Below are 14,960 nucleotides of genomic sequence, written 5' to 3'. Positions count from 1 at the left end.
ATTTTTATGCGTTTTGTCTGACTAAAATTGTCTTTTACTACTTAAATTTAAAAATAACTCTATTTGAAAATTTTTTGTCTGACTGTAACTGTATTTTTCTACTGATAATTAAATAATAAGTCTAACTATAAATATAGCTTGAACTACTAAATTTCTATTCTAAAATTTTTTGTCTAACTAAAATTGTCTTTGACTACTTAAATTAAAGAAATTTTCATTTAGTCTGACTAAAAGTATCATCTACTACTTAAATAAAATTAAATTCTTTTTTATAACGTTCTGTCTGACCAAAAAAGTCTTGTACTACCTAAAATAAAGAGATTCCTATTATAAATCGTTTTTCTGATTATAATGATCTTTTTCTAATGTTAAAAAAGTAATAAATCTAACTAATATTGACTTACACTACTAAATTTTTATTCTAAAATGTTTTGTTTGACTAAAATCGTCTTCTACTACTTAAAAGTTAAAGAAATTATTTTATTACGTTTTGTCTGACTATTATTGGCTTTTACTACTTAAATTAAAGAAATTCTTATTTTCATGCGTTTCGTCTGACTAAAATTGTCCTTTACTACTTAAATTTAAAAATAATTCTATTTGAAAATTTTTTGTCTGATTTAAATTTAGTTATACTACTTAATTCTTCTTTGAACCGGTTTTGTCTGACTGAAGTTATCTTCTACTACTTAAAAATTGAATAAATTATATTATTATACTACAATTGGTTGCAACCACTTAAAATAAAGAAATTCTTACTTAACAACGTTTTGTCTGTATAAAAACGAATTTTTCTACTGTTGAAGATATTACAAGTCTGGATAAAATTGAGTTACACTACTAAATTTCGCTTTGAAAAGGATTTGTATGACTAAAATCGGCCTCTACTACTTAAATTAAATAAATTTGTATTTTATTACGTTACGTCTGACTAAAATTGTCCTTTAATACTTAAATGAACGAAAATTATTATTATTAAAATTTTGGAATGACTGAAATCTGACGAGAAATGGCTTTTATTACTGGGAATTAATTTACAACAAATATATTTTGTCGGACTAAAACGTTTTTGTACTACTTAATTGGAAAATAATTATATTTTTAAATGTTTTGTCTGACTATAATAGTATTTTTCTACTGATAATTAAATAATAAGTCTAACTGAAATTGGCTTCCACTACTAAATTTCTATTCCACAATTTTTTGTATGTTTAAATTGGTTTCTACTACTTAAATTAAAGAAATTTGTATTTGAAAACTTTTTTTTTGACTAAAATTGAATTCTACTACTTAAATCAAAGAAAATGAAATTTTAAAACATTTTGTCTGACTGAAATTAAGTTACACTACGAAATTACAATTTGAAAATGTTTGTCTGACCAAAATTGGCTTCTACTACTTAAATAGGAGAAATTCATATTTTAAAACGTTTTGTCTGACTAAAATTGGCTTCCACTATTAAATTTCTATTCCACAATTTTTTGTCTGACTTAAATTGGTTTCTACTACTTAAATTAAAGAAATTTGTATTTTAAAACGTTTTGTCCGACTAAAATTGAATTCTACTACTTAAATCAAAGAAATTGAAATTTTAAAACATTTTGTCTGACTGAAATTAAGTTACACTACGAAATTACAATTTGAAAATGTTTGTCTGACCAAAATTGGCTTCTACTACTTTAATAGGAGAAATCCATATTTTAAAACGTTTTGTCTGACTAAAATTGGCTTCTACTACTTAAATTAAATTCAATCCTGTTTTATAATATTTCGTCTGACTAAAATCATCTTTCACTACTTAAACGAAATAAATTATATTAATACGTTCCGTCTGACTAAAATTGTCATCTACTACTTCAATTAAAAAAGTCCTATTTTTATACGTTTTGTCTGACTAAAATTGTCTTTTACTACTTAAATTTAAAAATTCCTACTTTCGCCTTGTCTAACCAAAATTATCTTCTACTACTTATAATAAAAAAAATTCTCCTTTTAGTATGTTTTGCTTGACTACAAAAGTCTAAACAACACTTTTAAAATACGTTTATATCAAATACTTAAACGCCCCTCTTAAAAAAATTGCACCAAATTTTAAGTAATTAATAACTTATTAAATAAGAATAATTTTTTCAAAATTTTGAAAATTATTATTTCTATAATGTTACATATATATATGTCTACATTCATAATTTATAAAACTCGTATGACACTGGTAATATAATAATTTTTTAATGATATAAAAAAAAACCGATTTGAATAATAATTGGGGCCATACCTTTTTCCCATGTAATGGAGGAAATGGGAAATCCAGCCACAGGACATTTGATGACGGTCGTTTCGCCAGCGACAGCGGCATAATTACCCATTGGCCGTACAAATGGTGCTCCATAAATGTTTAGACGTGCCCCATGATGCACCTTAGCTACTCTATTGTCTGCAGTACACCTGTATTCACCTCCATCTTCAACGCGAACGCCACTTATGTTTACGTGAGATATAACGTCCCCATGTACCGTGACATATTGTCCTATCATAAACCTTAAAGTAACAGTTGATCGTTTCAGAAGGTTTTAGATGCAACAATATCAAAATAATTTTATATCCCCTACTCAACACGAATTTTACACTTAATTTTTTTTTTTTTTTATTTTAAATCAAAATTTATATTTTATCATTTTTATTTTTAATGCAAAATTTTACTAAAAATAATAATACGATATTTGACTTTTATAATAATTTATTTTTATTTATTAAATAAATTATTTGAAAGAATTTGAGGCAAATAAGTTTTTTGATTTAACCATCAAAATTTGGTAGTTAAAAAAAATAAATTTCTGAGTATAGAAAAAGTAATTATCAATGCTTAAAATTATGTTTAGAATATGACAGTTTATTAAATTGAAGTGTTTATTTACGTAAGATTAAGTCTTGTGAAATTTAACGAGAGTACCTGTCGTTTTGAGGAAGAGGAAACCCATCTAATGACCAAGTAAAATGTGGCGTAGGATTTCCAGTGGCGATGCACTTGAGAGATACTGGAGGTCCTGGCTGTATAGTTTGTTCAATAAATTTATACACTAGTTGAGGCAATGCATCTAAAGAGAAAATTTTCAAAACAACTTATTATTAATATAGTATAAAACTTATCGAATTAATTCTAAAGAACATAAATTACAGCATCTGATTATCACATAAAAATAATTAATTATATTTTTAAAAATTTTTTATTAAAAATAATTATTTTAATACGAATTTTCTATTTTCGATTCAAAATTTAAAAGAATTTCTTTATTTTAGCTGCAGATTTTTTGTCGAATTTTTATTTAATCGACTTTTAATTTAACAGAATTTTCATTTAATTGAATTTTTTGTGATTCAAATTTTTTGAATGATGGAAATTTCAATTTACCGAATTTTAATTTGTCCGAATTTTTATTTGTAATAATTTTTAATTGATAGAATTTTTAAAACGCCGAATTCGAAATTACAAAATGATCGAACAAACAATCGACAGAAAGATTTCGGCGCAATTTTTAAAATTGACCAATCACGATTTTTGGGATAATTTCTAATTGGGAAATTTTTGAAAATTGCGCCGAAATTTTTCTGTCTTTCCGGACATTTGTAATTTCGGATAAATAAAAATTGGGACAAATTAAAATTTGGTGAATTTGGAATTTGTCATTTAAAAGTTCGTATTTACTAAAGTAAATTATTAATTATATTTTCAATATATATATCAAAAAAATCAATGAATTGTATATGTACCGCCAAGTCGAAGTTCAGCAGTTGCTTGTACCATTGAATAATCATTTTTTGCAAAACATTGATACATTCCTTTATCGTCGCGTGTTATGGCAGATATGTGTAAAATTGTTCCATTGCTACCCATAATTTTGGCTCTACCAGAATTTCCCTCTCTCAATGGTGAACCATCTTTTGCCCATGTTATCATTGGCGTTGGTTGACCCGTAAATGAACACTGAAATTCAGCATCTTTTCCCAAGTCAACTGTCACCTAAAAAATTGTTCAAAATTTAAAAAAAGAAAACTAATTTTTTTTTTATAGCAAATAGAGCATCGAGACTAAATTTCTCCGTATATTATTTTTTTATTTTCTCTAAAGCACATTTCAAGTTCACTTTGTATTCAACAAAAAAAAAAAAAAATGATTTATACCTTTGAAGTTGAACAATTTTTTTTTCTCTACCTGTTTTTGTCTCTGCTCTATTTGCAATCAAATTAAACAGTGATTGATAAATTTCCAATCGGACCGAAAAAGAAAAGCTGATGAAGTGCTATTCAAATAAATACAAATTCAATAAATCTCAAAATTTTTCGACTAAAGTGTGAAATTTATTTTTTAAATTTAGAAAAGTTAGTTAATGACCGAATCCATGTGAAATCATGCAGGCAGTCCGATGATATATTGCGAATTAATTTCAGAATGAAGTATGTTATTCTACTTGAAAAATAAAGAAATACGTGTTTTTTTATATTTTGATTCGATTTTGTGTGTAGTTTTTACGACTTTTTAAAGATTTTTTCAAGAAAATTAATTTTTTTGCATTTTTCGCTTAAAAAAAGCATAACTTTCGTAATTTTTAACCTTTTTTGTTGCTCCTGGGCTTATTTTTTTCATTTTTTTTTACTCTTTTAAAAAAAATTGCTCCGAATGAAAAATATTAAAAAACAAGAATAAAAATGGAATTTTTCGAAAAAACAAAAAAAATTTTTTCTCAAAAATGCCACCTTTTTTTCGCCCCAAATTTTCAGGATTTATTGGTACACATATGTATTACATACCATAAAAATTTCACTTGGTATTTTTTTGTTTCTTAGGAGGAAAAAAATATTTTCATTTTTTTGATTAAAAACTCTAAAAATCATCAAATTTAAAAGGTTTCTAACTGCTCCTTGATTCATTTTTTTACTTTTCAACATTATTTTCAAAAATTGCGCAAAAAATAAAGAATGTTAATAATTTGCAAGAAAAATAACTTTGTTTTAGAAAAAAACGAAAAAAAAGATTTCAAAAATTTTTTTTTTCAAAATTTTTTTTTAGATTTTTTATGTATTGATCAATTCTAAAAGCAATATTTAGAAAAAAAACAATTTTAACAATTCAATCAATCGATCGAATTATTTTCGAAAATTGCGTAAAAAATAAAGAATGTTAATAATTTTTAAAAATATCTAATTTTTTTAGAGAAAAAAAAAAGGAAACAAATAGGTTTCAAAAATATTTTTTTTATACGTACATTTTTTGTTTGTCAAATCGTTTTAAAAGAAAATATAAAAAGTAGTTTTATGGAACCCGAAAAAATAACAAACAAAAAATGTACGTATAAAAAAAATATTTTTGAAACCTATTTGTTTCGAAAATAATTCGATCGATTGATTGGATTGTTGAAATTGTTTTTTTTCTAAATATTGCTTTTAAATTTGATCAATACATAAAAAATCTAAAAAAAAATTTTTGGAATTTTTTTTTTCGTTTTTTTCTAAAACAAAGTTATTTTTCTTGCAAATTATTAACATTCTTAATTTTTTGCGCAATTTTCGAAAATAATGTTGAAAAGTAAAAAAATGAATCAAGGAGCAGTTAGAAACCTTTTTAATTTGATGATTTTTAGAGTTTTTAATCAAAAAAATGAAAATATTTTTTTCCTCCTAAGAAACAAAAAAATACCAAGTGAAATTTTTATGGTATGTAGTACATATGTGTACCAATAAATCCTGAAAATTTGGGGCGAAAAAAAGGTGGCATTTTTGAGAAAAAATTTTTTTTGTTTTTTCGAAAAATTCCATTTTTATCCTTGTTTTTTAATATTTTTCATTCGGAGCAATTTTTTTTAAAAGAGTAAAAAAAATGAAAAAAATAAGCCCAGGAGCAACAAAAAAGGTTAAAAATTACGAAAGTTATGCTTTTTTTAAGCGAAAAATGCAAAAAAATTAATTTTCTTGAAAAAATCTTTAAAATTGTAAAAACTACACACAAAATCGAATCAAAATATAAAAAAACACGTATTTCTTTATTTTTCAAGTAGAATAACATACTTGATTTTGAAATTAATTCGCAATATATCATCGGACTGCCTGCATGATTTCACATGGATTCGGTCTAATACAAAAAAAAAAATTGAAATTAAAATTTTTTTAGTGAAAATTGGAAATAATGAAAAAAAAAATGTTTCCAACCTGTTGGGGTTGTAATCGTATTGAAAGACTGCTGATAATTGAGACTTCAAGTTCGACACTTTCGGAGCCGGCAGTATTGTTGGCATGACAAACATAGCGTCCAGCGTCATCGACTCGGGCGGATTGCAAAACAAGAACACCAGCACGAGAATGAATTCTCTCGGAATTGACGATCATCTCAGTGCCAGAAATGGATTCGCGAAACCAGAGGTACATTGGCGGTGGTATTCCTTGTGAGATGCAGGACAAGACGATTGTTTCACCAGTGCGAATTGGAGCTGGGCTTACGCGTTCGTTGAATCGTGGTGGCACAGAATTTCGATGTTCTACAAACAGGTTATCAAACGAATCCATTATTCGTCAGACAATAGGGACGGCCGCGTCGAGTATTCTGAATTTCAATTCTGTCTCGTGCGGTAACATTAATTTCCTATCAAATCATTTCTATATCCATATTTCTATATACATATATATATATATATATATATATATATTTTATTTGGTTATTTATTTATTTATTTCTTATTTATTACTTTTTTATTTGTATTTTTGAAGCGAAACTGGCACCATTTTAATTTTATCTCCAGTCTTACGAAAATTTGGGACAAGAGCGGAAACAGTTTAGTTTGTTTTCTACTTTTTCTAAAAATTAAAACTACTTATTTTTGAAATTAAAGGAATTTCTGATTTAAAACGTTCTGCCTGACTAAAATTTGCTACTACTACTTAAATTAAAGAAATTCTTATTTAACAACTTTTTGTCTGACTATAACAGTATTTTTCTACTGTTGGAGATTTTACAACACTGAAAAAAGAGTTTGATATTAACAACAATAACAACCAAACGTTTGGTTGGTATTTCAACAACCAAATTTTTTTTTGTTGAATCAACAAAATTTTAATTGTCCCAATCAAAATTTGTTTGACACAACCAAAATTAGAAAAAAAGAATTTTTGTTGTCCTAACTAAAGTTTGATTGGGACAACCAAAATTTTGTTGATTCAACAAAAAAATTTTGGTTACTAACCAAACGTTTGGTTGTGAATACCAAACCCTTTTTTCAGTGAAATATGACTAAAATTGAGTAACACTACTAAATTCCACTTTAAAAATGCTTGTCTGACTCAAATTGTCTTCTACTACTTAAATTCCTATTTATTAAATTCCTATTCCTATTTAAAAATTCCTATTTAAATTCCTATTCCTATTATTCCTATTTGAATTCCTATTTAAATACTTTTAGTCTGACTAAAATTGAGTTAGACTACTAGATTCTTATTTGAAAAGGTTTTGTCTGACTAAAATTGGTTTCTACTACTTAAATTAAAGATATTCCTATTTTGAAACTTTTAGTCTGACTAAAATTGAGTTAAACTACTAGATTCTTATTTGAAAAAGTTTTGTCTGACTAAAATTGTCTTCTACTAATTAAATTAAGGAAATTACTATTTTAAAAGTTTTCTTCATCCAAAAATTAATTTAAGTACTAAATTCCTATTTGAAAAGAATTTGTCTGACTAAAATTGGTTTCTACTACTTAAATTAAAGAAATTTGGATTATTTGTTGTTTCTTCTGACCATAACCGTATTCTTTTACTGTTAAAAATATTATAAGTCTGACTAAAATTGAGTTACACTACTAAATTCCACTTTAAAAATGTTTGTCTGACTCAAATTGGCTTCTACTACTTAAATTAAAGGAATTCCTATTTTAAAACTTTTAGTCTGACTAAAATTGAGTTAAACTACTGGATTCTTATTTGAAAAAGTTTTGTCTGACTAAAATTGAACCAACGGATCGTAGAAGGGCATATAGGCAATGTATTTAGCATGGCCTATATGCCCTTCTACGATCCGTCAGTTCAATTGTCTTCTACTAATTAAATTAAGGAAATTACTATTTTAAAAGTTTTCTTCATACAAAAATTAATTTAAGTACTAAATACCTATTTGAAAAGAATTTGTCTGACTGAAATTGGTTTCTACTACTTAAATTAAAGAAATTTGTATTATATGCCGTTTCTTCTGACTATAACTGTATTCTTTTACTGTTAAAAATATTATAAGTCTGACGAAAATTGAGTTACACTAATAACTTTCTATTTAAATAGGGTTTGTCTGACTAAAATTGGTTTCTACTACTTAAAAGTAAAAGAAATTATTTTATTACGTTTTGTCTAACTACAATTGGCTTCTACTACTTATATAAAAGAAATTTATATTTTAAAAGGTCTGACTAAACTTGGCATCTACTACTTAAATTTAAAAAAATCCTATTTAACAATGTTTTGTGTGACTATAACAGTTATTTTCTACTGTTGAAGATATTACAAGTCTGACTAAAATCGAGTTACACTACTAAATTCCACTTTAAAAATGTTTGTCTGACTCAAATTGGCTTCTACTACTTAAATTAAAGGAATTCCTATCTTAAAACTTTTAGTCTGACTAAAATTGAGTCCGACTACCAGATTCTTATTTGAAAAAGTTTTGTCTGGCTAAAATTGTCTTCTACTACTTAAATTATGGAAATTACTATTTTAAAAGTTTTCTTCATACAAAAATTAATTTCAGTCCTAAATTCCTATCTGAATAGAATTTGTCTGACTAAAATCTTTTACTGTTCAAAATATTGTAAGTTTGACGAAAATTGAGTTAGACTACTGAATTCTTCTTTGAAAAGGTTTTTTTTTGACTAAAATTGACTTCTATTACTTAAAAGTTAAAGAAATTATTTTATTACGTTTCGTCTGACTACAATTGGCTTCTACTACTTATATAAAAGAAATGTCTATTTCAAAAGGTCTGACTAAACTTGGCATCTACTACTTAAATTAAAGAAAATCCTACACTTAGAAAAAATATATGTTTGAACCAAATGTACAATTTTTTTATATTTACCAAATTTTTTGGTTAGTTCAAACAAAATTTGTTTAATTCAAATAAATATTTATTTGATCTAAATAACTGTTTGGTTTATTTTAATAAATTTTTTGAGAAAAAGAAAAAATTTGATTGAGCTAAATAAACGTTTGGTTTATGCAACCAAATGTTTGTATATCAATGCATTTATTTTGTTGATTTAACCAAAATTTAACAAATTTTTTTTCTGAGTGTATTTAACATTGTTTTGTCTGACTATAACTGTTATTTTCTACTGTTGAAGATATTACAAGTCTGACTAAAATTGAGTTACACTACTAACTTTCTATTTAAATAGATTTTTTCTGACTTAAATTAATTTCTACTACTTAAATTAAAAAATTCCTATCTTAATACGGTTAGTCTGACAAAAATTGTCTTCTACTACTTAATTGAAAGATAATTCCATTTTATGACGTTTGGCCTGACTAAAATTGTTTATTTTCTACTTATAATGAAAGTATAAGTTTAAGTAAAACTGACTTAAACTACGGATTTTCTAATTTTGAACGTTTTGTCTGACTAAAATCACCTTTTACTACTTAAAATAAAGACAATCGTAAAAAAAAGATTTGAAACTTTGTGTCTGACTTAAATTGTCCTCTACTACTTAAATTACAGAAATTCCGTTTTTAAAACTTTGTGTCTGACTAAAATTATTTTTAACTACTAAAATAATCGTATTTATAATTGCAACAATATTTGCATCAATTTGAAAGATTAAAATTTTTCCTAAATCTAAAACAATAACGACTACATTTAAATTTTGTACAAAAAATTTTTGCCATTTTAATTTTGTCCTCTAGTTTTACGAAAACTAACAGCAAAAGCGGCTCAATTTTAATTTTTGCTCTACTTTCACCAAAAAACTAGAGCAGAAATAAAAAATAGCGCCGTTTTTGCTCCAATTTTTTTTTTGGGAAAACTGGAGCAGAAAATAAAAATCGCTTCGATTTTGCTTAAGTAAAATTAAAATATACAAACCAAAAAAGGTATTGTTTTTGTCCGAAATTTTCTTTAGAATTTAAAATAGCACGTGTTTTTGCTCAAAACTAAAACAAAAACGTTACCATTTTAATTTCTATTTGAAAAAATTTAAAATCATTTAAAATTTGACTTAACGAGAAAAAAAATTTTTTTTTTTATCTCGAATTTTTTTTTCTTCTCAAGCTCGTTATTTTTATTCGGTTTTATAAGAAGACAAGGAGACATTAAAAGGATGAGTTGGAAAATTGTGAACCTCCACATATATATATATATATAAGAAGTCGCTAACACTTTTACTTGGAAATCGCCGATCTACTTTTCTATAAAGACTTTCCTTCTCTCTTTCTCTCGCTCTCTTACTCTCTCACTCACTCACTCTCTTCTCTTGTACATGTCTGGGGGACGTGAAAACGGGAATATTCTCAAACGCATATTCTCGAGATCCTGAATATTCAAGAGGAGAAATCTCTCATATATGAATATTCTCTCCTCACTGCCACTTCGATATTAATTCCTCCGTTTTGTGAAGATATTCTCAGTTGGGTTTAAAGAGTCACCAAGTCGTTTGAATTTATGTATCAAAGCTAATAAATTAAACATATATTTTAAATACCAATAATTTCCCTCCGGTGTTATTTAATTTTTATCTCATTTATTTTATTGATTTCTTTTTTTAATGTCTCATAAATAAATCAAGAATTATGTTTCAAAATAAATTTCCTTAATAATAAAGATAAAATAAATTAACATATATAATTTTGAAAAAGAAAATTCAATTTTATTTTTATCGACACTATTGTAAATATTCAATAGATTTTTGAAATTTACATTCAATGAAAAGTAATGAATTGAAATGTTAAAAAAAAAAATCAATCAGACTAAGTGCAATGTAGTTTGGTAAAAGATTTGCGTCTTTAATGTTTGTAAAGGAAGAAAAAAAAAGAAAACAAAAACTAGTGAAGTTTTCTCTATATTTGAAGACAAAAGAAACGAATATATTTTCCCATGTATATAGCATAACTGGACGAAATACTCAATAGAGAGGAATACAAAGCTGGACTTGATAAGATTGCGGTGCAGCCAGTCTAGGGATTGGTACAGTGTGATGGCTGCATTGTTTCTTGTCGATGTTGCGCAGCAGTTTCGCTGCATCACCATCGCGCAGAAAATAGAGAAGGGTATATATGCACTTTGCGTTTCGTCGAGTTTTCGATAGAACGATCCCATCCTATCGTTTTATCGTCAACCTCTTTTCTCCCTGTCTCTCTCTTTCTCTCTCTTCCTCTCTTGCTCTTCTTCTTAGTTTAAGAAGTCTCTTCATTCCCCTCCCGAGTATAATAATGCTCCTCATTGTTTCGAACACGTATATTTTAGACTCACCTAAATTAACATTCTCTTAACACAAAATTCAAGTACTAAACGTGATTAAATCTTCAACAAGACTTGCTAATTATTTTTCAACATATTTCTCAAAAATTTAACTAAAAAAATAAGAAGTAGATTTAACATGCTGTAATAAGATTTATAAATAATAATGTTTTTATTGTTTATAATTTGTTTTATAGTGCGGAAATAATAAATTAGAAAGACAATTTTTAATATCAAAGAAAACTATTTTTTAGTTACGAGAACGATAAGTTTCACTAGAACAGCGATAAGTTTCGCTAAAGCAGTGAAAGTTTTCACTATTCTAGAGAAACAAATCGCTGTTGTACAAAATTTTTTTTTCCTGTCTGACATAAACTGACTTTTACTACTTAGAATAGAAACGAATTTGAATATCTCGTCGGACTAAAATTGTCTTTTACTACTTAAATTTAAAAAATGCTTATTTTATTGCGTTTCTTCCTCTTCGTTAAAAATATTTTTAGTCTGACTGAAATTGTCTTCTACTACTTGAAAGTTAAGGAAAATATTTTTTTTCGTTTCGTCTAATTATAATTTTCTTCTACTACTTAAATTAAACACATTGTGTTTACAAATACTTTTGTCTGACTAAAATTGGCATCTACTACTCAAATTTAAAAAATTTCTAATTTAGTACGTTTGGCCTGACAAAAGTTGTTTTCTACTACTTAATTAAAAAATTATTCCATTTTAAAACGTTTAGTCTGACCAATAAACGATCTTTCCACTAATAATAAAATTATTAGTAAGACTAAAATTCAGTTATACTACTTAATTCCTCTTTAAAACGGTTTGTCTGACTGAAATTGTCTTCTACTACTTAAAATATAGAAATTCCTCCACTGTTAAAAATATAAGTCTGACTAAAATTGAGTTATACTACTGAATTTCTGTTTGAAAATATTCAACTTACTATACAATTGTCTTGTACTTCATAAATAAAAAATTCCTGCTTTCAAAAGTTTTTACTGACGGTAACAGTATTTCTCTGTTAAAAATATTTTTAGTCGGACTAAAATTAAGTTACATTACTAAATTCCAATTTGAAAAGATTTTGTCTGACTAAATTTGGCTTCTACTACTTAAGTTAAAGAAATTCTTATTTTTGTGCGTTAGGTCTGACTAAAATTTTCTTCTACTTCTTAAAGAATGGATAATTCTATTTTAAAAGGTTTTGTCTGACTAAAATTGAATGACACTACTAAATTTCGATTTGAAAAGGTTTTGTCTGACCAAAATTTACTTATACTACTTAGTTCCTCATTGAATCGGTTCTGCCTTACAAAAATTGTCTTGTACTACTTAAATCAAAATAATCCTTACTTAAAAACATTTTGTATGACTAAAACAGTATTCCTCTACTGTTAAAAATATTTTTAGTCGGACTGAAATTAAGTTACACTACTAAATTCCAATTTGAAAAGGTTTTGTCTGACTAAATTTGGCTTCTACTACTTACTTTAAGGAAATTATTATTTGCATGCGTTAGGTCTGACTAAATCCGTCTTCTACTACTTAAAAAAGAATAATTCTATTTCAAATCGTTTTGTCTGACTAAAATTGAGTTATACTACTTAATTCCCCTTTGAAAGAGTTTTGTCTGACTAAGACTGTCTTCTACTACTTATATCGAAGAAATTTCGAATTAAAACCGTTTTGTCCGACTAAAATTGATCTACTCAGCAATGAAAAAATCAAAAAAAAAATTTGTCCAAAAAATTTCCAACTCTGACTATAAGTGTATTTTATTACATATCCAATAACTTTAGATAAATTTGAAAAATAGAATCAAACCTGCCCTTTTTTTTGCGAGAAAAAAATTCATTCACATTGTTGGCTGATGTAATTATTATTTAAAGCCTCAGATGTCGTTGCTCTCTCTCTCTCTCTAATTTCTGTATATAAAATTTTTTTTTAGGTCCTACAAGATTATTTGCATTGATGAAGTAGGGTGAGACAAGTATTAACTTGCACAAGCAGAGAAGAGAGGTAGACCCAAGGATGGTGTTCCACCTTTTTTCAGAGCCTTATTTTCACAGCTTTACAGTTTTCTCTTTTATGTTCACTTTTCTCCTCATCCGCCCTCGTGTTTGCCGAAGCCTTCGTGCTTCTTGCCTTGCACACTTTCATTTCTGTCTCGAGGCACCACTCAAAACATGCCGTGTCGTCAACTTTACACCAATACACACTCACATTGTATCTTCCACTTTTGTGCATACATGTGTATGTGTATGAAAAAAACAAAATTGTATATTTTCAAATTTTACTTTTTTTACTTTGATATCATCATTTTTGAATATTCAATGACAACAAAATTTTCTTTACGTTCAAACTAAATTTTTATAATTCAAGGAAATATTTTACAATTGTGATTTATAATTTTTTGCAATAACTGACAGGGGAAAAAAATATTTATCTGAAACAGCGATATATTTCACTGGAATAGCAAAAACTTTCTCTATTTTTGTGACAAAATATCGCTCTTCCATGTAAAACTCATATAGTTGTTCCAGGTAATTTTTGTCCGTGATATAATTCTTTTTTGAAGGGAAAATAAAAAATTTTTTTGTAGGTTAAATAAAGATGAATTTAAAAAAAATTATATTTGAAGATTAAAAGCACACGATATTTTGATACATGTATATGTATATATATATAGGTGTAAAGGGGGAATGAAATATGCCTGCCTACCGAATGAACGAGCCCGTCGTTTCCGCGTTAAGCAAGTTTAATCAACACTTCGCTGCACTCTGCTCCTATATCCTGTGCAATTAGTCATAACGAATTGTTCCTCCTAGACGCCCAGATATCGCAGCTGCTAAAGCGCAATGCATTAAAAGCTACCGGCTTGAATTTGACTGTAAAATTTACATTCATAATAGGCCTTGACAGAGAAGTCTAATTAAGTATAATAGAACAAGAAAATGAGTTTCACGTAAACGCGACTGTCCAAAAGTAGATTAATGTTTTTTGGTTACTTCCGTCTATATTAATAACAAAAGCAGAAATAAATTTTTTCTGTAATATTCACATATTTTTAAATAAAATTTTTTAAATAAAATTTTTTAATTTCAATATCTTTTGTAAGTGAAAAAGAAAAAAATTGTTGAATAATGTCTAAGGCAAACCGATTTTTACTTTTACTACTGATTGTCCAATGACTTAGAATTTTTGGTCTGATTAAAATTGACTTAGACTACTAGACATGAAACTAATCATAAGTCGGACTAAAATTGAGTTATACTACTAAATTCCGCTTTGAAAAATGTTTGTCTGACTAAAATTGGTTTTTACTACTTAAATTAAAAAAAATTTATTTTAATACGTTACGTCTGACTAAAATTGTCCATCACTACTTAAATAAAGGAAAATTTCTTTCTTCAAACTTTTCGAATGACTGGGCTTTTACTACTAGGAATTAATTTACATCAAATACATTTTG

General features: G+C 26.6%; 1 protein-coding gene across 7 annotated transcripts in view; it reads right to left on the bottom strand.

Annotated features, from left to right (window-relative positions):
• Positions 1–14,960, bottom strand: part of LOC127288432 (cell adhesion molecule Dscam2-like) — a 155,297-nt gene that overhangs the window by 23,275 nt on the left and 117,062 nt on the right. For all 7 annotated transcript variants that reach the window (XM_051315871.1, XM_051315866.1, XM_051315872.1 and 4 more), the window contains exons 6-9: positions 6,202–6,527; positions 3,769–4,018; positions 2,951–3,095; positions 2,276–2,538 (exon numbers count right to left, since the gene is read on the bottom strand). In XM_051315871.1, the coding sequence (XP_051171828.1) occupies positions 2,276–2,538; positions 2,951–3,095; positions 3,769–4,018; positions 6,202–6,527 (984 nt within the window). The remainder of the gene's footprint in view (positions 1–2,275; positions 2,539–2,950; positions 3,096–3,768; positions 4,019–6,201; positions 6,528–14,960) is intronic.

The sequence above is a fragment of the Leptopilina boulardi genome, unplaced genomic scaffold (genome assembly GCF_019393585.1).
Source record: "Leptopilina boulardi isolate dan_hultmark-lab unplaced genomic scaffold, ZJU_Lbou_2.1 LbouV2_386, whole genome shotgun sequence".
Taxonomy (NCBI): Eukaryota; Metazoa; Arthropoda; class Insecta; order Hymenoptera; family Figitidae; genus Leptopilina; species Leptopilina boulardi.
The sequence above is the reverse complement of the archived record's forward strand: the minus strand, read 5'-3'. Positions and strand labels throughout refer to the sequence as shown.